Source organism: Podarcis gaigeae (genome assembly GCF_964106915.1).
Source record: "Podarcis gaigeae genome assembly, chromosome: 2".
NCBI classification, from domain to species: domain Eukaryota; kingdom Metazoa; phylum Chordata; class Lepidosauria; order Squamata; family Lacertidae; genus Podarcis; species Podarcis gaigeae.
The window spans coordinates 49,072,734-49,099,678 of NC_139679.1; the positions used below are offsets into that span (position 1 = coordinate 49,072,734).

Consider the following 26,945-nt stretch of genomic DNA (forward strand, 5'->3'; position numbering starts at 1 on the left):
CTGCCATGTCATGGGCCTGCCACACTCCCATGTCACTCCTCCTCCATGCCCCGCAGCTGCCGCGGTCACCTCCACCTCCGCTTCAGCCATGCTCCTGCTGTGGGGGGATGGGAGCTGTGTGGCTTGCCTGCAGGAAGAGGGGTATGTGGTGGCAGCATGGCACACCCTCAGTGGAAATGGAGGAAGCAGAAGCATGCTGCCATGCACGCCCATGGAGAAGGAATAGGTGTGGCAGCAAGGTTTGTTTTGTCTCAGGTGGCAAAATGTCTTGGGCCAGCCCTGCTGCCAATGTACCACACCTTCTCCAATAAAGAAGGGCTTACTTTGTGAAAGGATAATGGATAGCATTTAGCATAATCATAATCATAATAATATTGTATACTGTCCTTCATCCACAGATCTCAGGGTGCTCCACAATATAAAATGCTAGTTCACATTTTCATATGTGTGTGCCCACAGTCATTATCTTAGGCAAAGGGATAGTACAGGAAACAAAGGTTTCCAGCTGACACAAAAGGCCAATGGCGACTCTTCTTGGCCTTTTCTTACTTATATTGTATGTTATTCCCTGTCATGGATCCTGAGAGGAAACAATGCTGTGCTCTTCACCATTTCTTATCCCAAATTGTGTTCAAGATAAGGCATTTCTGTTTGGGAAGGGTGGGGACTGGGGTGTCAACTTGAATTAAATATTGCGGGGGCTCAGGTAAGCCCCACCCTGCATAACTAATCACATAACACGGTGAACACACACCTTTTGAATGGCAATGCCCATCAACTTTGTAGGTGCCGGCCTCCTCAAAAAAATTATTGCGGGGACCAAAGCCCCCATGGCCCCTAGGAGTTGGCTCCTATGGGTGGGGACTAGCAAGAAGCAGGGCAAGGAGGAATGTGGTGGCTGCTAAATGGGACTTTTCAAGTGTTCATATGAAATGCTTGAAAAGTGCATTAATTTTTCCTCCACAAATGTGTTTGGGAACTTTTCATACTCTCCCTCTTTTGTGTGTGCATGAAAAGCTCAGAGATAGGGTACACAACTCTACTCTTGGCCAGCTCACTACAACTTTTTACAGTGCAGCAATCATATATCATTTCTAAGGTTGACTACAATTTGGATGATGAAACTTGTCTCACATTATACAATAGTATAATAGCTACTAATTTGAAGTAAAACAGGATTGGTTTATGGCCTGTGCCTGTTCTCTTATTTGCTCTAAGTTTGTGTGTGTGTTTGAAGAAGTTATTTTATTTTGTTTTTGTTTCTTTCTGGTATTTGCATAGTTCTGTAAACATTTACTAATACGTCACTGAAAAATATTTACAAATCTTGGGAAACAACTTTATGACTTTGTGATTTTACAGAAATCTTTACTAATCATGGTAACAATAAATACTTTAATACAGTAATTGTGCTAAAGATAAAATTAAAAATGATGGACTGGATAGATGTATTATGAGTATTATCCGTTCTGTACTTTTGCAGTATGTGCAGTATGTTTCATATATATCAAATGATTAGGGCTGCGCAATTTATTTAAAAAGATTGTATTTAATTATTATGACCCGCATATCACTTTAATTATTTTTTTTTACCACTTCTTCTTAAATACGGTCAAGCTGAGCTCATGCTAGAAAACACACACATATGGCTGAGCATATGTGGATTACAAAATATGAAAATCCTTCCTGGTTTTCCTTATATTTCACATGTGGTGTTTAAACACAGTCAGAATGTGTGAGAATTTCTCTCATACAGGATATTTTTCCCATGCAAGGTGTGTCAAATATAATTCTTGATGCTTGAGTCATTTTGTTGGAAAGAGAACCACAATAAATCTGAATCTGTATATTAATTTTCTCTGACATACAGTGTAATATTTCACAAGGATATACATGTCATGGGTTTATGACATCAACTTTGGTCCTCTTATCACCAGTAAACACATCTCTTAGATAAGGTTAGGAAAAAGAGTTATTGGTACTGAAAAAGTGTTTGGCTGCTTTTGTAGCAAACCTTGAAGCTTGCATTTTTTTGCTTCCATTTCACCCAAGGCAGTAATGCTTTTTAAAATGTACATACAGTTTTTACACACCCACCGTGACCTACTGGATTGTCTAAAATGCAGGCATACATTTAGTCAGGTGCTGTTGCAATTGATTAATTGCTATGAGCCAATAGCTGTGGTTAGGGCCAACATCCAAAAAAGAGTGCTCCTGAAGTTTGGGAGAGGGGGAGTGGAAGCTACAATGATTTTATGAGAATGGCCATATTGCTGTGAAATTACAGAACTTTTGGTGCACAGCAGTTAGGAGAAATGTCACTGTCAGCCAGGCCTCTTTCTGCGTTTCAACTTACATTGTAGGGATGGGGGCACAATCCACCCTATGGCTGTGCCTTGGAAGTGTCTCCTACTGATAATGCACCATGGGGTCTTCCAAAGTACAATTCCTGCTTTAGAAGCCTGCTCTGATGTTGATTGTTTTAGTGATGCAAATATCTGTGATTCTTCAAATCTGTCATTTCACACAGTCTGTTTTAAGAATGAAAGGGGAGGAGGGCAAAATCTCCATGTCCATGTTGCTTGAGATTTACATTTCTCAACAGTATATAAATCAGCCTTTAGTACTGGATAAATAAGTATCATTAACTTTGATGATATCTGCAAGCCCCTTTGTATATTTTACTGCATGATTATAACTAGCTGTATAAACCATAGTTGAAAATAACTACAGTAAAATCCCATTTCTCTAACATTTGTAGCTAATTCATATATGCAGCAGAGCTTTGTATGCCTCACTGACCTTGGCAGCAATACAGAGGTCACATTTCCACATGGTTAAGCTACTCCTGAACAATTTCTCCATCTCACCAGACACAAACCATTTTTACTCCTCCCAAAAATCAGTCAAGCAGCAGGTCTTCTCTAATTTCTTTTTCCCTGACAAGGATGATGAATATGTGCAATGCAAAGAATCTCCTGCCATCTATCCTTCCATGTTTGAAGTGCTAAAGCAAGAAAGAAGCTTGGGCATTTAGGTGCTTCAGTCATTAGGAACTATAATTGCAGAGAATTGTCCAGACCCTAGGCAAGCTACTCTGTTGAGTCAGCATTTAACGCTGAGGCCTTAAAACATGTATTCCTGCACTAAGTTCTGTTGGATGGCTGGCTTGGTGTGGTGAGCTGGAAAAATAATATAGGAAAGGGAGCATATAGAAAGATGTTTTTCTCTGTTGTGCATTGATGGGTTTCTATCTGGAAGATAGAAGCAGTTAGAAATATGAGTTGGTAGATGTACAATTCTGGTTAAACCAAAGAATGTTTTCACTTAACTTAATTCTAATTTGTCCACCATATCTTTTCAGCAGCAAAATACAATATATACATTATTTTTGTTCTGGTACCTGTTTGCACAATTTACAACCACAATTCAATACATTCTCTATTATGTGGATATACAGATTTTTTGAAAGCCAATAATGTACAGCCACAAAGTTACATAAATACCCTGCGGGTAAGATAGTGTTTAAACAAATTTCCAGGGGAAACAGACCCACAGAATGACTTTCTCAAGTGCCTTGGAGATTGTGCTATGAAAGCACTTCACTGAGGGCACACACTGTGTTCTGGAATGTAACCATGAAGACTATGCTCTGGGTAGATTGTGTAAGGTGGAATGTGCTGGTGTGTACAACATATTAATCCATTTCAAAATCATGATTATGTTGGAATGCAATTTGCTTTGGCAAATTAAAATTAATGCGCTTATGTGTGGAACTCTGACACAGATTTAAAATAAACATGCCAAGATGGGACAGGTGCCCCCTGAGTCTACAAAAAAAACCAGCTAATTTTATTAGGACTGTTATACATAAGCCTGGGAGTTTACCTTTCCTTGATGGTGCCATAATAATCCTGAAAGATCAGACCCTCCAAAGAACATGTTACACTTAGTTTTGCTCATTTTCCTTGGCTTTCAAATTATTTCTGGACCCAATTCCAGTGTAGTATTATGTTCAGTGTTTTAAAGATTCTGTCCTGCATAATTGAAGACCATCTTTCCACATAGTTTAATCTTTTAAGGTTAACAGAGCAGCCTTCCATCCATTTTCCTTCCCTTTCAGACTCAGAGGAGGTTCTTATTGGTTGTTCCACAAACCCTTCTGGAACCAGCAAAACCCACTTCACAACACCTTGTACACCTTGCAGGATAATTAAAACTAGAGATGGGCAAGCTGTCTCCAGATACATTGGGTTAATTTGGCAACAAGTGAATTCTTCACCCGAAATTGGAGAGAACTCTGATCATTCTTCTGAGTTAGGAATGCCTCATGTTCCACCAGCCATACCTGTTCCCAAATAACCTTTGTTTCAGTGCCCATCCAGTACATCCCCATTTCCGTTACTTGCCTATTAAGTGACAGCTGGCAGGAAACATAATGGCGGTGCACAGGAAGAGAATTCCTTCCTTCCTTCTTTGTCCCACAGCATGTTGAGTGTCAGTAGTTGAAAGGGATTCATGGGAGATGTTCTTAAAAGAGCTACTTCAATTGCTATTCTGCTGGCGGGGGCAACAAGAGGGAAGGACAGAAGGAAGTAGGAGAAAACTCATTCCTCTCTGCATGTTAAAACACATGCCACTTCTGCTTGCCAAGTAAGGGAAGAGGGAGTGTTTTGGGGGGAATGGGGATTATGGTAACAGGGAGAGCTCCCAAGGATGTGGGAAGGGAAGCCAGGAATTATTTTCCAGCTCAGACTTGATCTGATACAGGGTGGAATTTCAAAAGCTGTTGTCTGGTTTCAGGCAGGTTTTTACAAACCCTCAAAGTCTTTCTTTGAGTCTGACTTGAGAGAATGTTATCAGCACCCTAGTTAGAATTTGGGTTGCTATTTGAGAGAGATTTTCCTGGGACTACTTAGCTAGTTTAGCATTGCTGCTGATACTGAGTTAGGATGTGTTTCTCATTTATGTTATGAAACTAAAATGGGTTTTGTTTTTTTGCTTTTGTATTCATTTTATTGTGCAATGCTTTATAGATTCTGTGTGTAATTCTGTAGTAGTTGTAGTAGTAGCAGCAGCAGGAGTCAAAATAATTTATTGCCTGAATTTACAAAAATGGAGCAACATCTGCAATGGCTTACTGAGGTGTGCATTACTGGTACTTATGAGGGATATATTTTTTAATCCTGTTGCCTTTCACTCCCATCTCTCAGTGAATGGAAGCTGTTTTGCGAATAATGCTTTTGTTTTTTAAACCGGCTTGAATGTGTCAGTCAAGTTTTCTGAGTCCAGTTCATATCATTTTTCTTTACAACATTCAGAAACCCTGGTTCAGCAGAGCAGAAAACAACAGAGGGAGGAGTGCTGTTTTCTTTTAGGTACTGAAAATAACTGGCTTACAAAATGCTTCCAAGTGGGATTTTTATTCTGTGATTGTGGATCTGTGAATCTCCTCAAACATAATGCTGATGCTAGATCAATTGGTGGGTATAGAAAACTGCCTGTTCCCTCTAAAACAAATTATTGGCATTAAAACTTTATTATATTAAAAAAAATAGTGATGAGGGGGTTTTAAGTGTGTGAGTTCAGTGCTGTTTTACAAATAGGTTTTATTTTCATTCATCTAGCATCGGTTCATATAGCCTTATACAGGCTGATGCTGTGAAGACATTATCAGGAGAGGCCAATCCCCTTTCTTGGAATGCCTTGTCAACACAGCTGATCATACCGTCTTGAATATGATGCAAAGGGGAGAGTCAATACCAATTGACAATGGGTATCTTGATTCAGCCCCAGCTGTAATCATATGTGGTAACAAACAATTTCAGTGTTACTGTTTGTGGTTTCTTTCATTACATTCATTGCTGAACTTTGATCCCTCTGTCCTCTTTCCCAGGTCGTCCCATTCCACCTACATCCTCGTCTAGCCTTCTCCCATCCGCTCAGCTGCCCAGTTCCCATAATCCACCACCAGTTAGCTGCCAGATGCCCTTGCTAGACAGCAATACTTCCCATCAAATCATGGATACCAACCCTGATGAGGAGTTCTCCCCAAATTCATACCTGCTAAGAGCATGCTCAGGGCCACAGCAGACTTCCAGCAGTGGTAAGGAAACGCTATACATGTGGCATTTGATTATAAAATTCTTAGCTCAAATGAGCAATTTCTAGTTGTCATGAAAACAGTGACTCAAGCATGAACATTGTGAGAAATGGGCAAATATTTGTAACTGTGAAAAAGTGGAGGTTTTGAATGCTTTATTAGATTAATGTTTTATATCTTGATAGATGAATATTCATTTGATATCTCATTGACAAAGTTTTATTTGGGAGTGTTTCCTTTGAATTAGTAGTTACCTATATGAAACTGAAACCATTAGTGTGCCTTATTAACTGATGGAAATCTTCATGTATGGTTTGTACTTGTTTGTAGGAAAAATATAACCGACAGGGTTTTCACTGCTTTGCATTTATATAGAATAATACATTGGCTTTTAAAATGCAAAATGTTAAGCTGGCCCTGTTGTTATGTTTCACACTATCCTCATATCGGTATTAACAGCTGATCCTAACTTTCCAGTCTTCATGCAATGGTGATGCCCTTTGAAATTGACTTCTGGCTTATAAAACATTTAGATTGTATTTTTAAATGAGAAAGTAGGTTCCATTTTACATGAGAAATAGGTTCTGATTTGCATAACTCAGTGCTTGCAGAAGATCCTTTCACAAGTCAGAGTTCAGATGCTGTAAAAGCATTGTAGAGTACTTGGAAAAACCAGGTACAGGTGGTTTTCACACACCGGCACCAAAAATTTGGGAAACCTAAATCAACAGACTGGTAGCCTGTGATTCTTCACTTCGTTTAAAGGTTAGTTTGGTTTCAATGCTCATTCCAATATTCGGTATCATTTTAGATTCTGTATAAAAGTCTTTGGAGGCTCTGCCATTTCAAATTTAGACCTTTTTTACTCTTTGACCTTTTTAAAAATAAAAATAAAGAATCTTATTATCCCAATTTTTCTATTATAGTACCATTTTAAAGTAGTGTAACATGTCTGCTTATTATATGCTATTAATATGTCACAATGCTTAATGGATGTGTTAATCCAGAACTAGTAAATAAAATAAAACTTTTTACTTGAGTTTTTGCTTTAACACATTAGAGTGAACAGTATTCTCAGCATTTATGAGCTGTAAAACTGGAGGAATGAACTTGAGTTGGAATCTGCTGTCATTTCTCTTGAGAAGGAAGCATAAGAGATCACAATTCTCTTAAGATGTCCACCATTCATGATTGGTGAATCATGGACCCCCGTGTGAGAGGCAGGGATGTGTGGGAGAACAAAGGGAAGCTTGCAAGTGTGAGCTGGGAAGGTCCACCCCTTTCTGTGTGAGAGAAGGGTTAAAATCTTTGCATTTCTTTTCTCTTTTCTCTTTTTGTTTTCATTTAGATTAGTATGTTTTTTTATGGTGCTGTATTATGAAAAAGCGTCAATATTTTGTTAATGAAAAAAGATAGCCACCATTCATGATTAAGGTTGCCACCTTAAATTGTTATTCTAAGCATGGTTACATGGAAGTTTAAAGTTTCACCATTATGAGGTGTTGTGATAAGAAATTTGTATAATATTCTCTAGTAGTTGTCTTCTCCAATTTTAGTTATACAGATATGGATATTATATATTTAGCATTTACTGCATTCAAATTAAACATCTGAAATCATGTTCCTTGTATATTTATGTATTTTGATTTTATTATAAACCACTTCAAAATTAGTGAAAAGTACACAGTCCTTAAATTAACTAACACAAATAGACAGCAAAATAGGTTTAAACATTATATTATTAAACATTCATTTACACCCCACCTTTCTCCTTGATTAGACTCAGGGTGGCTGACGTTGCCCTAAACGTTTAAGCCAGTCTATTTGAAGGGGGTCTGAATTCACTTTGCTCATTCACCTGCTGGTATTATAGCACGTCTTGCAACCAAACCTTTAAAGTATTTCAAAAATCATTAAAAGCGCCATGCTGCTTTGTGTTTCTTCTGGCATTTTTACTTTCACACTTCCTTCCTTTTTAGAATGGAGCATGAAATAGGTCATACGCTCTAGTTATGTGCTTCTCATTTTAAAAGTAGGATAATCAGGTAATTCAACAATAATCAGTCCTGAATGCAAATATGCAGTGGTTATTTTTCAGCTACATTTTCCTGAAATGTGTAGCACTGCAAGATAAATACCTCCTTTTTTCAGTGGCGTTAGATTGTGACTTTTCTGATTCAGTAGCAGCCTGGAACCTGTAGGTGTAGCTTGGATGATTTAATGCATTTGCATTATTGGGTCGTCTTTCTTTTTTCAAGATGTACAAGAGCAAAGCAGTAATTGCACCTGAATAAATTAGTAAGAATGCATGCAGTTTGCAGGCTGATTTTCAAAGTATCAAAATAATTCATGCTGCTGTAAATTAACAAACTGTTGACCCATGTATTTCCACCCTTAAAAATCCTAGAGCCAAGATTCATTATTATTATGAAGAGGGGTGCAGGGAAAATATGTATCTAGTACTTCTTGTAGATGAGAATTCTTAGATTTTGAAATTCAAGGGTGTTAGGTGAGATCTAGCATGTGTACTGTTTTTTTTGTCCTGATTTAACAAATAGAGGCGCTGTTGGGTGCAGGTTTAAAATAATTGTGTGAGTTTGAACTAGTGTACTAAGTTCCTTGTGTTGCCTTTAATAAAGTATCACTTAGACAAACGATTTATGCGACTTGACTTAAATGTATACTTATGTTTATGTCAACCCTCACAATTAGAGACTAATTCCTAGATCTGTTTATTATGAGTCTTTCCAAAGATGAGCAGATAGTCATCTGATTACACTGCTCTGTGCCTTTCCTGCTAACCATTCTTCATATACATGGAAAATTCCTATGCTTAAAAAAATACATAATCAAATCTCTCATCAAATGAGCAATCTATTGTTGATATTATGAAGGTCTTTAATCTACAATAAATCTTTATTAGAACTCATCAGAGCTTACAGTTTGAGAGAAATTAGATTCCAGCACTCTTAAAATGACATTACATCATTGAGGTGATTGGTTTATCATTTGCAGAAGTGACATCAATCATAACTAGCATAACCACGCAGCAAATGATTTCAACCTTTTTACAGCAGAATGACGTTTAATTGCTCAAAACTAGCATTAAAGTTAAATAGAAAAATGCACTTTCTTCAAATACAATGCCAACTTACTGTAATATATTTATTTTTAAAAAACTTTCAGAAAAAAATATAATTAAAAATATGTAGAAATTAATAATATGTAGAATTTCTTATTATTCATTGGTTTCTGTCTAATTGCAGCATAGCAGATGAAGTGATTTTTGATAGGAATTTTTGACTGGGGAGGGGAAGGATGGGTTGTATTTTATTCCCGGTATGTGTAGTCCTGATGAAACATGTTCTGGTGGCCTATATATATATCTGGATTAGATTGCTCACCATGCAGTTAAGTTAACATATAGTTTGGTACTCAGTTGCAATTTTTGGTCCTCAATTGCAATTTTTTGCAGTTAAAATACATTGATTTTAAATACTTTTTCTTTCATTTCTTTCATAATTTTTTTGTGTAGCCCAACTGCAGTAAATGCAATGGTGTATCTGTACATGTTATTGCAATTACATTATTCTGGTAGTTGCAGTTTTGGACAAAATAAGAATAGATACTGATGCTCAAATCTAGAATCCCATTTGTGAGTGAGACACCTATCTATATATTGAGTTACAAATTAAAAGGCTGCTCTTCATACTTGCAGCAAGGGCTCTCTTTGAGTTGCAAGTGATACGGATGAAAGAGAAAAATAATAGAGTTATTGTAGAGTTAGAAGGGACCCAAGGGTCATCTAGTCCAACCCCCTGTAATACAGGAATCTCAACGAAAGCAGATGGCCATCCAACTTCTGCTTAACTACCTCCAGGGAAAGAGAGGGTGGGAGACAGTTCCACTGTCTAGCAGTTCTTACTCTTTTGTTGTTACCTTGGTTTTGAATGCCGCACCTTAGCAAATACCAGCCTTGCACTAAAGCCCTATAATTTTATTCACAAAAAATAAGTAAAACATTTGACACATGGACATTGTATTTGTTTGAATTATATTCAGTCATCCAATTCATATTAATACTATCTGCATTTGCCTATCATGGTAAACCACAGTTAATGGTTTACCATGAAGGCACAGATTGCTTTTGATGTTAAGGGAAGAGTGAAGGAGGAGTAAGATAAAATCTCTGGCTTAGTTTCCTTTTGAACTGGGGATTTGTTCTTGGCTCCCCAATCACAGTTTATATGAGTGCAGTAGACCATGATCCGCACTTATAGCACAAAGTGATTTCTTGAAGGAGGCATGAAGAAGGAGTGGTCTCTACATTCACAGTAACTGTGGTAATTCCAGTAAAATTAACTATGGTTATAAACATGGCCATTATGTGTGTAATATAGAAATGAATGCAAGTTCTAATGAATTACAAATAAAGCAAATTATTGTGGAGGAGCAAGCAGTATTGAATTATTTCCGAAGTGGTGTATTATGAACAGTACATTGTATAAGGTTATATAATCTTAAAATTAACAGTACTAACACTGCCCTAAAGGAGCCCTATTTTGTTGTGTTTTGTTTTGTTTTTATTTCATCCCTCTTGGTGGTTTCCATATACCATACTCCTCTAAGAGAGCTTAAAACATTCTGTTTTATGACCTTCTGCAATCTGGGTTTACAGAAATGGGTATCTCTTTTCTAGCAGTATAATTTAAAGCCCTATGACAAATCATTAAAAATGGAATCCCACAGATACAGAATGGAGTCTCCTGCAGATGGCTGAGTATCACCCCTTACTAAATGGGAAAAAATGGATTGTGTATTTTTCAGCTTACATGGTAGAAAATACATTTGCAACAACTAAAATCCTGAATCCTTAGCTTTTCTTTTCTTATGCGCAATAAAAAAACATTGACTTTGAGTTATTTTAACAGACTAAATAAAAGGGTTTGGGCAGCTCAATAGGTAGCGCCTTCATCTCTTTGCCAGAAGGACATTGGTTTAAGCTGTAGATAAGAAACCTAGACATGCGTATCCATCCCAGCTTGACTTCTGTAGCTGCTAGATTGCTAGAGGAACTTCTCTTCTGTGTTAAAGTGGGCTCAGTTGTAAGGGCATTAAAGATCCCCTGGCACTTTTCAAACTAGAGTGAGCTGGTCAATTCTTTTTAAAAAAATAAATAAATATAAAATCCCTGGAAATATATTTTGGCTTAAGAGTTCCGGGCCTTTACCATCACAGACCCCCTGCTGCCATCCAGATGGATGCAGGGCTCATGCAAAGTCAATAGATCCTGAAGTACTGCCAACATGAAGAATTTGTCCAAAGGAAGAAAAGAAAAGCCACGTATGCCCAAGATGTAGAATTAAATCATTATTAGGTTGAAGTGCAAAAGCCCACTGACATGACTTTTTTTCCTTGCATGATTCAGGTTTTTCTTAAATCATTATTTTGATTTATATTTGGTCAGCGGAGTACTTGTATGTTACAGCATAGACTTTCTAGAGCCATGCAAGTCATGATATTTTAATTAAATAAAAACCACCCTCTCATTGTGCTCCCAGAGTAATTACGGTAGTTACTAGTTTTTGGCAAATCATATTCCGCTCTTACATCCAAACTGGAAAACTATTCTTGCCCTTTGGAAATGTATCATGAAGACAAGGCCACACAGATGATGCATAAGGAAGACAAACTGTAATGCAAGATGGTTATGGATGATTTCTGGTCACGCTGGTATAGTTCAAATGAACGCCTTTGGATGTGTGATAGTTCAAGATGGACAGTGAGATTGAAAAAGATGTCAACCACACCACATGCCTGGGCTCAGCAGTGGGAATCAACAAAAATGCCATGGTCATCATGGCTTCATATTGACTTTGCAGACTTTTTGTAAAGGAGGGCAGGGAATCTTTTCCAGTTGGGCCGGATCCTGGTTCCTTTTCAAACACATCTCAATATCCTATTGTAAATGAGCCAATGACATTGTCAGTCAGTTAGATTTGCAATTAAAGTCCTAACGTTTGCATTTATGCTGTGGCATGCAATTTATGGTACTCGGCTTAGACAAAGTGCTTAGGAAGGATCCACAAAAATACATACACAGAGAAATACACATGCACACATTTTATTTCCATGGGTTTACCTATTTCTTTCCTTGGCTCTTTCAGTCTGCAGTGTAAGGTGACCTAGCTTTCAATTTTCTTCACACATTTTAATGCATAATTGATTGGTTTTCATATTAATTTCAAGCCTGATCCTTAGAAATTCTAAAGGGCTGTTCAGAAACAATCCCCCGCTCTTAGAATGTAAGTGAAGATTGCCATAGATTTCCGTCTTTTGTAATGATCACTGCTTCTCCATCAGACGTGCCTTGCTCAGACATCTATGATTCTATGATTTCGCTTAGAGTTCAAAGCCCTTTAGGCCTCAGTGAGATGATCTCTTGGGATTTAGTCACATTTTGCCATAAGCATCTTTGTTTCAACTCTGGAACAAGTGTTAAAAGTATTAGGTTTTTATTTTAGTAGTTTGATAGTTGTATTCGTTCATTTATCATAGGAAGGAAGACAACCTACCTGCATTAACACACCAAAGACTTAAGTGAGAGAAATGTTCAGGACTATGGAGAAAATAAGGTGCTGTGATAAAGGACCTTCAAACGTATTTCTGAACTAATGTTCTGCTTTTGTGTATAAAGGTATATCCAATAACAAAAATACCTGCTCATTTTCTGTAAAGTTAATAAAGCTTGCATCCTGCAAGTATAGATATGTTTCTGGCTGCTACTGGGAGTCTATTTTGCCCCAATATGAACACAATTCAAGGGTGGGACGACACAATGGAAGCCCCATGGAACAGGATTCTGTTCCATGTGTGACTTGTGAAGCTGTGCTTGGCTCTATTATGAAGTGAACTTCATATCTCAGATTTTGACTATTCAATGTCCAAAAGTTTGGTTTTAAGATTTTTGTAATAACTAGGGTGCCTTGGGCCAAATTTAAAGTTCTAGAAGTCTGGAAATATATTGCCCATTTTGGAATACACTTCATGTGTTCCATTTCAAGGAAACGATGTTCAGACTATTAAGTATTCTGAATGCCTGGGGTTGTCTCTCTGTGTGCAAAATTACAGTTTTTAATGCTTCTTGTTTCAAAGTAAAGCTATACAAATAGTATGTTTTAAGATGCTTTGAATGGTAGAGTCAAAATGGGTCCCCAGTTTCACTATCCCATTTGCAGGCAGTAAAATTGGGGTACATTTTGGTAATTTTTCATGAGGATTAAAAAGAAGGCAAAAAGGAGGGGAAGGTGGCAGCTGGGGGTTGGTATACACATTTCCCTCTGCAGCTGCATTATAAGCAAAGCTATGTGATGATATTGTGAAACTGGTGGTGAGAAAATCTGAGCTGGGGGTGTGGTTCCACTGTGTTCTACACACCCACCCAAATCCAGGTTGAATATTCTCTACATAGAGCTTATATTTCTGAGGGTTTCCCCCCAGTAAACTGGATATTTTGGATTATATGTGAACCAGATTTCAGCCTTGGGATGTTTGCAATAACCTAATAACATGGGACGCGGGTGGCACTGTGGGTTAAAGCCTCAGCGCCTAGGACTTGCCGATTGAAAGGTCGGCGGTTCGAATCCCCGCGGTGGGGTGCGCTCCCGTCGCTCGGTCCCAGCGCCTGCCAACTTAGCAGTTCGAAAGCACCTCCGGGTGCAAGTAGATAAATAGGGACCGCTTACTAGCAGGAAGGTAAACGGCGTTCCGTGTGCTGCGCTGGCTTGCCAGATGCAGCTTGTCATGCTGGCCACGTGACCCGGAAGTGTCTGCGGACAGCGCTGGCTCCCGGCCTATAGAGTGAGATGAGCACACAACCCTAGAGTCTGGCAAGACTGGCCCGTACGGGCAGGGGTACCTTTACCTTTACCTTTAATAACATGATATTGCAATGATTGAATCAGTTACTCATTCTCAAACACACACACACACACACAAATATACACACTGTGGTGCTGTATCCAAAAGCATATTTTATGGAGGGAGGTATCCATTGTATAATATATTTCTTTTCTACCTTTGGAACATCCATGAGGTTCAGTGTTTGTGTTGCTGTGTGCATTTGCCTATATGATAGTTGATTGCCTATAAAGTAGCTTCTGCTTGCTTCTGGGTCCAATTGTGTGGGATAACCACACTCATATAACCATCATGCTTAAGTCTAATTAATGCATGAAAGGGTTAAGACTATAGACTATGTCCTGCCAGGCTTAGCTATGTCACATCCCTTACCTTGGAAGGAAATTAGTAATCAAGACTTTTGTCCCCTGCCACCTGAGAAATTCAGCATGTGAAAATGTTTGAGCTAATTGTACCAGCTCAGCTGCATGACTCTCACAAGCCACTCTTGAGTTCCTATACCAATAATCTAGGAGCTTTTACCACTTTGTAACCAAGCTAAGGTTTACTGCCTGTACACCTTTTCTGAGGAAAAAGAACATGAATCAGACATTTGAAGAGCGGGTAAGTAAACCACTATTTTGAACTTACCAAAAGTGTGGTCTTTTCCTATGGTGGAGGAAGAGGGAAATTTTGGAACTCATTTGGAAGGACATATTTTAAAGGTCTAGCCACCTATATTTCCACACTTTGCTGCACATTTAGTGACTTTAAATCTCTACTGGAGTTGTCTCACCAAAGAGTACTGGCCCCAAACTTGTATCTTGGCTTCCAAGAATTATCATATACCAACAAATTGGTTATTAGAGAAGGGATCTTCTTTTAAAGGTGCATAACTCTCTTCTGAGAAGTTTGTCTTGCCCCTGTCCTCTTGAAACGTTGAAAGCTCTTTGGCTATATTTGGTTTTAATAGCTGGTTGAGATTGTGTAGCTAAAAGCATGCACCTAGGCACCCATACATACTCTTTTTTGTGAGGCTAAGATACATTTCCTTAAATCAATTATCACGATGTTAGCTCTCCAAAAAATGGACACATGAAATTCAGATTCATGAAGGGTATAGAACTATTAGCAGGTCACCTTTAATTCTCCTTTAAGGTTTCATGCATGGAAAAAGCATTAACATAAGGGAAAGAGTGAGATAAGGATGATAACTGGGGGAAGACAAAGAATGTCACATCAAAAGGCAGAAAAGGGAGGTGTGGAATGTCTGCCCTTCAGAGGAAATGGATGTTTAGCATTTGCCCTTTGTGAGGACCAGAGAAGCAAAAGGATCTCCTTCTTTGGTTCCTGGCAGACAAGAGGCAAACGTCACATAGTACTGTATATTGGAGAGGTTGCTTGTGACTGGGCAAGAAAGGAAGGGGGATACTGGAGTTGAGGTGTCATGGCATTGCTAGGGCTAGACAACTTTAGAACTGCAGCTTTGTTTAATCTAATAGCCAAAGTATGTGCATGCTTTGCATAATTCTGTTTGATGGAGAAAATATTCTGAATAGTAATAGTGGGGAGGGGCTTTGCTCTATGGATGGTTTTATACTGAGTTGTGCTCAGTATTTTGTTTTCTGCTGCCTTTTTTGTAGATTGTTATAGTTTACTGTTTTATGCTGCTTAAGTGCCATTAATTGAATTTTTATGATTTAATTTGTTTTAACAGATGTGTTGTTGGATGCCTCAAACTGTTGTTAGGCTATACATGTTTCAGATAAATAAATAAAGCATATTCATTTTGACCAGGCACAGTTAAACTATGGAATTTGGTACCACAAGATTGGTGAGACTCTGCACACACTATACCTTTAAAGCACATTCAAAGCACATTTTTCACCTCAAAGAATTCTGGGCATTGCAGTTTACCCCTCACAAGAGTTTCAATTCCCATCAATACTCAACAAACCATAGTGTCCAGAATTCTTTGAGGGGGGAAATGAGCTTCAGATGTTCTTTAAAGGTATAATCTATATGCAAATAGTCACCATTTTGGTCAGCTTTAAAAGGGGATTAGATAGATACATGGAGGATAAGACCATCAATAGCATATAGCCTCCAGAATAAGAGGACTTACGTCTCTGAATACCTGTTGATGGGGGTCATATACAGAAGAGTGTTATTGTGTTATTGACTTCCCATAGGTAACTGGTTGGCTGCAGTGAGGACACAATGCTGGAATAAATAGGCCTTTGGTCTGATCCAGCAAGGCTATTCTATACGTTCACATGTAGATTCTGTAGCTTCATGTGTAGATTTCATTTCTTTTTGAGTCTTCACTCCATCACAAAATTATGTAACATTTCCCTTTGCATACCCTTTCCTACCTGTTACTTTGGCAAAAACTTTGTCCCACACTCTGGTCATCTCTTGCCTTGACTATTAGTAGTTTTATTGTGCTCGGTGTTGCTATCTTGCCTTAGTACTCACTTGTCTATCCAGCCCTTTGCTGCCAGAATTACTCCCCTCTGGTTGCTCTAACCCAGTGTTTCCCAACCTTGTGCCTCCAGATGTTTTTGGCCTACAACTCCCATCATCCCTAGCTAGCAAGACCAGTGGTCAGGGATGATGGGAGTTGTAGGCCAAAAACATCTGGAGGCACAAGGTTGGGAAACACTGCTCTAACCACATGATATTCCCCTTAAATTCCTATAAGGGCTTCCTCTCATCTTCCAGATCCATCACAAGCTTCTTGTCATTTCCTTTAAAAGTCCATCACCGCTATATATTTAGTTATATCTCTCTTCCTGTCTGTGACCTTTGCTTATCTAGGTTTCCTTGATCCTCAAAACAGTATGTCCTTTCTCATTTACTGCCTCCCAGAATGGCTTGAAGCATCTTTCTTGGGATCTCACCTCAAAAGTTACCTTAAAGGTAAAGGTAAAGATACCCCTGCCCGTACGGGCCAGTCTTGACAGACTCTGGGGTTGTGCGCCCATCTCACTTAAGAGGCCAGGGGCCAGCGCTGTCCGGAGACACTTCCGGGTCATGTGGCCAGCGTGACATCGCTGCTCTGGCAAGCCAGAGCCGCACACGGAAACGCCGTTTACCTTCCCGCTGGTAAGCGGTCCCTATTTATCTACTTGCACCCGGAGGTGCTTTCGAACTGCTAGGTTGGCAGGCGCTGGGACCGAGCAGCGGGAGCGCACCCCGCTGCAGGGATTCGAACCGCCGACCTTTCGATTGGCAAGGCCTAGGCGCTGAGGCTTTAACCCACAGCGCCACCTGCGTCCCTACCAAAAGTTACCTTACTTGTGACTAAATCTAATGATGTAACTAAAATACACCATTTCCCTATTTATCCCTGTCATCATTTCCTCACCTTCCTCTTGTCTCTTCTGTGCCTATTTTTATAATATAATACAATTTATGTTATAGTAGTAGGTAGGGACCAGTCATCTCATTAGCTGCATAGCTGATATGGCACGACATTTCAACCAGTTATTCACTCATTGTTTTCTTCCATGCTCCAAGTAGGGGGAGAAAACCCATAATTCCTTCTTGTTTTGGAATATTCTTGTTTGGTAATATTCTGATACTTACTCAGAAGTAAGTTTCATTGAGTCAGTTGGGCTTACTTGGGATTGCACATTCAACTGTGGTTATATGGTCACTCTAGGTGACACTTACATTGTATATACACATACTCCATGGTTGATGGCTAATGTGCTAATATAGGACAGTGTCTGGAGCAAAATTAAACACAACTGAGTCTTTGTTGACTGTTTTGAGTGGAGGACTTAGGTGAATCTTTGAGTCTCTTTCCTTGAAATCAATAAGGCTGCATCATGTCCTATGAATTAAAACAGAATTTGATAATGCCCTTGTTAGAAGTGTTGCAGAGAGTCATCAGATACATACATGAAAGAGAAGGAGAAAACAAGTCAAGGAATTAAATGAAACCTTTGGAAAAATAAAAAGCATTTTGAGCTTTCTGAAATCAAAGAAAGAACATAGAGGATGCATCATATTTGTATTTTAATAAGTGTCAAAAACTTAGTAAATGCATAGTTTCACTTTTCTCCTTTTCACATACTTAGATATTTAAGTTAGCAAATTAAGGCCATGGAACATTCAGATGTTTGTAAAAATACTAATTTACAACTGAATAGCTTTCCTATTGTGTTCTTTCTGTAACAGATATTTTTCACAAGCTGTCTGTGAGACTGATACTTTTTAAATTCAAATAGTATAACTTCTTTTAAAGATATTCAGTGTGAATGAGGACAACATAATTAAAATTATAAGAGGTGTTTCATAAACTACGTTGTTTAAATAAAAATCCATTCACTCTTACATTTTATAGTGTCTGAGATTATGCCTGAGTGGAGCTATGGCCCATCAGCCCCCACCTGGGAATCTAAACGGAAGCACCTCCACCCTGGATCCCCTTAACGAAATTCCCCGGACTGGCAGAACATAAGAAAGGTCCTCTGTTGAATGTGAATGGATCATGCAGTTACTCCCAATCCAGAAACAAAACAGAATTGCCTGATTAAGATTAAGCTGCCATCGTTGGGTATCTGCACAAGTCACTGCTTAGAGCAGGGGTCAGCAAGGTTTACCTTGCCTGGGCCGGTTCACTCCAGCGGAGATCCCTCCGTGGGCCGGATTGCGTGTGCGGCTGCGATTTCCGGTGTCTGAGCCTGCACAGACACGATTTCTGGCACCACAAAAGCGAGTCCCCACGCCACGCTGCGCCAATTTAGCGCAGCAGCGGGGACTCGCCAAGTGGGCAGCTCGGTTCAGGGCAGCTCGTGGGCTGGTTAGACGACCCCGGTGGGCCACGTGTGGCCCATGGGCCTTAGGTTGCCTACGCCTGGCTTAGAACTTCCTTCCTTCTACTCTGTATTGCTGCATAGTATGTCCCCAGGGTTTGTGGCCTCTAATTTGACATGCATGTTTTGCGGTTTTTTTGGTCTTGGTATATTATATAGGCTAGGTTTCTTCCCGGTATTTATTTTCCCCCTAGACTGTTTGACCTGCATTTTAAAACTGATAATTGCTTCATTAAGATTGGTTTTTTGAATGATTTCACAGTTATTATAAAAGTAAAATTATATTAATAGCATACATAGATAAATAGTTAGATAATATCTAAAATGCTACTGATCATAGTTAAGGACGCCATGAGTGACTTGAGAAAGGGGGCAATATTTGTCTTTCAAATAAACAGCATCGTAAGGAAAATATTTGATGGATTTATCATCAGTTTTGAAAGCAGACAAGACACAATTATTCTACAAGTTTCATTGCTATTTTCGGGAATTTATTAGAACAGTGTTACATAGGAGCATATGTTCTGATTGGCACAGACCCCAGTTTAACCAGGTTGAAGGGTAGGTTGTTACTCCTATTTCACTAAGCATGTGCAAGCAAATGACTTGTGAATATACAGAGCAGGAGATCATTGAATAAAAGGACTGACCTAAATGATACTCGGATCTTACTTAATGGGATTTATGACAAAATGGGACTTCCTCAAATGCACTGTGGAGCAAAAATGGCCCCAGGATGGAGGATAGTTTCTCTCATCCTTTCCATCACTGGCAAAATCATTTCATAAAGAGGGAAATGCTTAACCAAAAAGGAAGCTTTTGCTGTGGAATCTTTCACTGCTAAATATTTAAATCCCCTGCTCCCAGAAGTGCCCCCCCCAATCCTTAAGGATTTCTTCAGTCCACCCCAAATGTGCTGAAGTGCCTCCCCACTTTCACAGTTTGAGAATGGGGCTTCAAAGGTCTGGAGGCACTTTATTATCAGATCACATCACTTCCCCGCAAAGATCCGAACGGCTATTTAAGTGATGCTTGTTTTCTGGTGTTCATTAATGGGTACTTCTATTTTTTTTTTATTTGAACTGGTCTATATCTTTTACCTTGCAAGGCTGAAAAGTGTATACTAACATTAGTATAAATAAAAAGGCAAATGAATGTTACTGAGTTCAAAAGGCAGTTTGTTCTCATGCAGTTAGTACATACATCATCTTTTTTGCTCAGCTTTCCCATAAAACAATCTTCATAGAAAATCCCTTAGTCACTGTTTTTAAAGGGGGTGGGATTGGTATGATATGGAACATGTGCATGTGCTGCTTTGGATTGTGACCAGAAGAGAGAGAGTGTGTGTGCTCATTTGTGGGCACGTGCATTTTTTGAGAAATTCTTTTGGACAAAGGCATGGAAAATGGCATTATCTGTAATTAGAAATAATAATCTGTAATTGGTTCATTTGCCATATTTCTACAGTTCTGATTTAGTTGAACAATGTGATCATTATGCCACCAGTTTTCAATAGAGGTGTCACAATGAAAAATAATTGCAATATTCCACAATATTAACTGCACCCTAATTGCAAAAGTTTTGAAATATAATTACCATGAAAGCTAATGCGACAGGGAACATTAAGCATAATTAGTGTATTTTTTTTTTTTTTAGAAAAATAAAAAACTGTTAGAAGCTTGTTATTGTCTCCTAAGGTAGCTTCAAATTAGCTGGATGTAGAGCACTTTCATCTAGCTTTTCCATAATTTTCATTATTAACACAGAATGTAATAAATTTATTTGACGTATCCCACACCTGCCAGCACTGCAGGAGTGAGCATCTAATGTATTCAGGTCCCAAGCTTTCTCACAGAAACTGTCAGCGTGTCCAGAGAGGTGTCAGTGGGTAAGCTTATTCTTATAAGTAAAACTCAATTGCACACCACAGTACTGTGATTTAACACTTGAACTGTGTTTTGAACCGTTTTACTGCCTAACCACTGAACTTCATATAAGAAGTTCTATACTTTTAAACAAGCCAGATTCATAAGCCATGGTTTGACTTTTGATTTTTAAAAATTGGACAGAGTAGGTTTTAAACTGGAATGGAATTTCAAGCGGAGATTCTGTGAAATGGTGGTGAAATCCTTCTCCTAGAACACAGGAGGAGAGGAGAGGGAAGCAGAGGAGACCAGGTGAATCTGAGGCTTCACTCAGGCTTATTTCAATTTAGGCTGGTAATGCTAAATAATATTTTAGCGTTTTGTGCAAACCTGGCCATTCATATGGTCCAATGGTAAATGGTGAAGCACAATGTTTAAGAGAATGAGCTGGTAAATTCTCAGTTCAGACCAGTGAATTCACATAATTGTTTTAGACAACCCATTTTCTTTCAGCTTCTGCTTTCCTTAATGACCTACCTAACAGGTTTACCTACCTTTTCGGACAGCAGTGTGTAAACTGGTGTATGGTGGCCCTGGCAGTATGAGAGTTGGTATAGCACAGTGTCTAAGAGAATGAGCTATAAATTCAGAAGTTTCACCTCTGCCATGCACTTTCTAGGTAGCCTGAGATGGCTCAGTTGGTAGAGCATAAGACTATTAATCTCAGGGTTGTGTGTTTGAGCCACACATTGGGCAAAAGATTCCTCCATTGCAGGGGTTGGACTAGATGACCCTTGTAGTCCCAACTCTACAATCCTATTATTCTAAGTCACACTCTCTCAGCTTCAGATGCTCCATCTGTTATATGGAGATAATACTGATTTATCTTACAGGATTGTTTCAAGGATTACAACTAGATAATACTGGTGAAGCACTTCAAACATTTGAAAGCACTACACAAACATAATGTATTATTATCAGTGGTTTATTGCAGCAGTAACATCAGCAGTAAAGTACTTTAGTTCTATATAGTTACTGCTACTAGAGAAACTACCACTGCTCTTCTCTGTTGTCCTGAGGCAGAGAAGAAACGTACGTATGATTATGTATAAATCATACAGTAGTTCCAGATCTAGCTGTAGTTCCAGTATTAAACGTACCCCTTAGATGATAATGGTTTAGTGCTTTCAGCAATATATTCATATAGTGTTTTATCAAAAGGTTTAAGGTTCCAGGTTGTCTAAATTGTGTTTTCACACAATTAGCCATCTTCAAATATCTGAAAGGCTATCACATGGAGGATAGCCCTTGTTTTCTCCTGCTTTGGAAGGTAGGACACAAACCAATGGCTTCAAGTTACAAGAAAGGAGATTCCGACTAGACGTGTGTAAAAACTTTCTGACACTAAGAGCTGTTTGACAGTGGAACAGTCTCCCTTGGGATATTGTAGACTCTCCTTCCTTGGAGGTTTTTAAGCAGAGTTTGGATGGTTATCTGTCACAGATGCTTTAGTTGAGATTCCTGCATTGCAGGGGGTTGGACTAGATTACCCTTGGGTCCCTTCCAGCTCTAAGATTCTTTTACAAAATTTTCTAGCAGTACCACTAATTTATTATATTTTAAATTTCTCCTTTTAAAATGTAGCCTCCCTGTCAACCTAAATATTCTATGGACTATGCATTACTGAGAACAGATTTAGCTTTCAAACTTCAGAGTGCTAAAACAGGCAAGTTTCCTTTCAATCTGGTTTTACCCTTTTAAAAATATTTGTTTAACTGAAGCTTTAAGCCTATCGTTAACATTAATGACTTCATTTTTTAGAATTCAGAAAATGTCAAAGTACAGAAATGGAAGGTAGTTTTTTGAATTGTGCTCTGTCAAAGGACATTATAGCACCTTTTTTTAAAATGGATAATAAGATGACCCCTTTCCCCCTTTCTATAGGTTAACTGTGGCTCATTTGTGCTACATAAAATAATAACTTTCTTTGCATTTCTGTTATCAGAGATATCTGGTGAGTTTTCAGTGCCCAGGTAGAAATTTCTCTCTGCCCATTTGAGAGGTGCTTTTTATTATTGATTATCTATTATGCATACCATTCTTAATTAGTAGTGTGCTAGCACAGCTCATGTTAGGATTACACTGAAAATCTACAAACCTTGAAAGAAAAGACATTATCAAAACACCATATTAACTCACAGGCCAATCCTATATAGATATTAAGCCAGGAACTCACAACAAAGAAAATCCCAAATGGTGTGAAAACAGGTGACACCAAGAACAATTAATCAGAGACTATGCCAGCAAAAACACAGTTAATGGGCATCCTCACAGAGGCAGTTAATTGCCCTTCCCTGCTCTGGCCCACCATAATGCCCAGATCCACAGCTTTCAAGAAAACAAAAAAGTAACTTTTATGGAACCTCAGATCTAAGTAAAAATGTGCAGACACTATTCTCATTTGCTTTATAAGAAATTCTCCTGCGTTTTAACTAGCCTTTTGATTTGTTGTAAAGAATTTACACTGATCTTCCCTGTTGGAGAAATTACTAATGCTCAATATAAAACAGTTAAGGTATCCAGGAATTTAATGTAGAATTATGTGTTCAGGTAATAAATTTATATGGTGACATTCAGTGATGTCCACCCTCTTGCAGGACTTCCAGTTTCTCTTCCCTTCCCTCCCCAAGCCCATTGTGCACCCAAAAATAACTGCTGTGGGGGTTCCCCGCTACTTTCACAGCTTAGTCGCCTTAAAGAATACAAAGATTTCATCAGGAGCCTCCTTTTCTGCTCCTATGACTGTGTAGTAGGGCATAAAGTTTCTATTTCTTCTGTGTGTCCCCCACCCCCACTCCATTTCGCTTATAATTATTGCTACACCCTCTTTCCTCAAAAGGTGATCATTGCCATCATCTGGTAGTGGGGCTCATTTTCTCGCCTGTTTCCTATTGAAATACCCCCACCCCCACCCTAGCAATGAACTACATGGGTGGTACCCAAGGACAGCAAGCATCTCCAAACAAAGAGCTTGCCCTCCTCCCACTCCCATTGTTGGACTCCTGTCATTAACATATACTGTTATTTTTCATTCAGAGATCTTAGCATATGGAACACTACTGAGCCACCCCGAAATATACTTTCCCCCTTCTGTTCTACCCTTTGCCCCCTGGTGTTGCCACTGATGAACTACTGATCTGTGAACATAGCCTCTTTTGAGACTATAGTAGTTATTGATAACTTATAAAATATATATTCCATAAACAATATACCCCCACAAAAAAACCAGCAAATGGGCAACTTCCTTTGTATCACATAAGGGCACCAGGCTAGGGAGTTCAGGGCAGAACATATGACACATTCTGTTCTCACCACCACTTTCTCCCCATGCCCCTCAGTATCTGTTATCTTGCTCCATCTAATAATAGGGCTGGCCCTACTTTTCTCCATTGTCTCAAAAAAAGTCCCCTAATATTTTGATCTCAGCAAATAGTCAAAATAGACTGAAAGTTAACAGTCTTGCAGGCCTTCCCAGTATCTCTGGAGCAGCTTCTCTCTTCTTGGGCTAGGCTGGACTACTGGACTCTTTTGAGAATCGTTAGCTAGGGTTGCCATATTTCAAACAGTGAAAACCTGGACACTTTTCTGACAAAAAATATTTTGCAAAAAAATGACACTGCCAACATGGGTTGCCATACATCCGGATTTTCATGGACTTTTAGCCAATTTCTGCCCGGGCACTGCTTCCGACTGCAATATTCTGGGTATGTCTGGGAAATTCCGGATGCATGGCAACCCTAAGTTAGCCTACCCTGAAACATTGCATACTGAATGTGTTCCAACAGTGAGCTCTGCTACTAATAATACTTCAAGCACTGGCAAAAGCATGGCTTATAACAATATACAACAACAAAATTTTCCAGTATTCCTTCATAGTGCAAGAAACCACATAGCCAGCTCTTGCTGGAGCACAGAGTAGGCTCTCTTGTCAGATGAACACCACAATCAGGGCTTTCTCTCTGCGGGGATCTCTGCTGCCAAATCTGCTTTCAGACATGCTAGTCTGTTCTTATTCTTCTGTTGCGAACTTTTGCCTGTTGTATCTACAGTGCATCTGGAAAAATGAAGTGCTTAGATTTGGTTTGAGTTACTGATGACTTTTAAAAAACTTTATTTTACATTGTTCAGCAAGCTGGTACAGAAAGACATGCTGAAAGAAATTCAGACTGGATGAATGAGTCAGTCACCTACACCCACTGTTCCAGACAACAGCTTTTGTCAGTGGGTCAGCAAAAATCACCAGTCCTTTAGATCAGATCCAACACGGTTCCTGTCACCAGTTTCCTGATTTCTAGTACTTTGCTTGCCTGCTTCAGCATTCAAAGGGCAGAGTTGTCTGTTGCTCCTCTTTTGAAGATGACTGTGTGTGCCTATGATACGCAGTAATTCATTTGATGGTAACTTACTCCTTTGTTTGGCTTAAGTTAGCAAGAACCATGTTATTTATTAAAGCATGAAACAGGGAGTGTGGAATCTTATTGGAGGCCTACATTCATTTCCTGATTCTACAGGTGTTTTCACATCTTCCCTTTTAATAGAATATATATTAGCTGGGCAATTCCTGCTGATGCTAATTGTTTAGGTAAAAAAACAACAAGCTCAGTATACTTCTACTCTAATTAACATTCATTTTAGTCACCTCAAAAGACTTAAAATTTTCTTGTCTCTTCACCCAAAATAAGTCAATTTACTTCATGGCAGAGGAATGCACTACAAAATCACTTGAAAGCTGGTGGACTGGTACCTCCTTATATGCCCAGTGCACTAAATATTACAATGAACACAACAGAAGTGACTTTCTCTTTGCTAACTTTGCTTTTAGCATTTGGTTTTACTAGTAGCGAATTTGTCACTTGCTTCTGGATTCAGTTTCATATATTCAATGGGGAAAGTGCATCTCAAGTTATTAGGAGATGGAGAAAGATCCATCCTCCTAAAAATGCTCAGATCTTAAGGGAAAACTGAAGGAAATTGTTGGGAAGGTCAGTTGCTTGAAGCTCTTTTAAAACATCTATAATACCAGCTCACAAACGGCAAGTATTATAATTCAACAATGTGTGTACTCTGGTAAAAAGGAAGAGCTCCAAACAGCTGGTTTGGTTTTGAGATATTAGAAGGTGAGTCCAAGGAAACCTTAGAAAGATTGCATTATATTTGTTAGCTCTGGTTTGTGGAAGATCTGACAAGCTCCACAGAAGGGGAAATGGCTAGCTGGGTGCTGATCCTGATGAAGCTATTCCAGGAAGGTGTGCTCAATTCGTTTCACATATACAGGAAAGGGACCAGGAACTGAACATTGGCCCTGTCTCTCTGCACTTTCAGTTAAGTTCATATATTTTTTATTAATAAAGGGAATTTTTGTATGAGTCAGTACTTTATTATTCCTTTAGAGCTGAACTCTACTTTGGTGTTGTGGTGTGTTATGGTTTGCATTTCTAATTCTTTGTTTTCTTTATTTTTGTAACGTTTAAATAATAGAAGATAGAATTTTGAAGCCTGCACATTGGGCTGCTCTTTGTTTTTTGTCCCCATAAAACCTAGTAGAGTTTATACCAGTATTAAAACATTGTCTCGTCAGGCAAACAGCTTTAATATTTCTGGACGTGCTTTGGATGGGATAGAGGAAGAAGGATAAGGCCCACTCAGGATGAGGCCCATTCATTAAAAACAACACAAGATTGACCTTGTTGAAGTGCTGTTGTTCAGAGTTTCTCCACTGGATAAAGAGCAAGCATTTGGCAATGCTCCTCTGTCAGGAAGGATGCATGAGTATTGGAGACATCTCCCCCATGGGCAATTACTCTGAGATGCTAATGCAGAGGAAGCAGAAAGAGGGGTGGGAAATTGGGACAGGAAACATGAGAGCCATTGAAAATTATGACAAATGTGCCCAGAGTGCAAGCAAGGCTTTGCATTGTGATCTACATACCAAATTTTTAAAAGGTTTTGTCGACATAATGGTGCTAGCCTTTAATCTACGTTACCGAGCAATTAGCCTTGTTGTGTGGACTTCTCTGTGTGCATATTCATGCATATGTGTGTCTATATGTTTGTGCATGCAAGCACTTATTACATTGTGCTATTTCAGTAATGTGTAATTTCTATTTCTTGCTTTTATCTGGAGGCCTCTCGTATTACATTTAGATTGTATCCTTTATCATCCCAAATTGACATTTATGCTTTTACTTCTAT

General features: G+C 38.9%; 1 protein-coding gene across 21 annotated transcripts in view; it reads left to right on the plus strand.

The window, feature by feature from the left end:
- Positions 1–26,945, plus strand: part of TENM2 (teneurin transmembrane protein 2) — a 712,099-nt gene that overhangs the window by 450,446 nt on the left and 234,708 nt on the right. For 10 of the 21 annotated variants that reach the window (XM_083718520.1, XM_083718523.1, XM_083718519.1 and 7 more), the window contains one exon: positions 5,897–6,106. The exons of 2 other annotated variants lie outside the window; for them this stretch is intronic. In XM_083718520.1, coding sequence (XP_083574646.1) covers positions 5,897–6,106 — 210 coding nt within the window. Of the gene's footprint in view, positions 1–5,321; positions 5,379–5,896; positions 6,107–26,945 lie in introns of all 21 variants that reach the window. 9 more of the 21 variants (XM_083718504.1, XM_083718518.1, XM_083718515.1 and 6 more) reach the window with 1 other exon arrangement.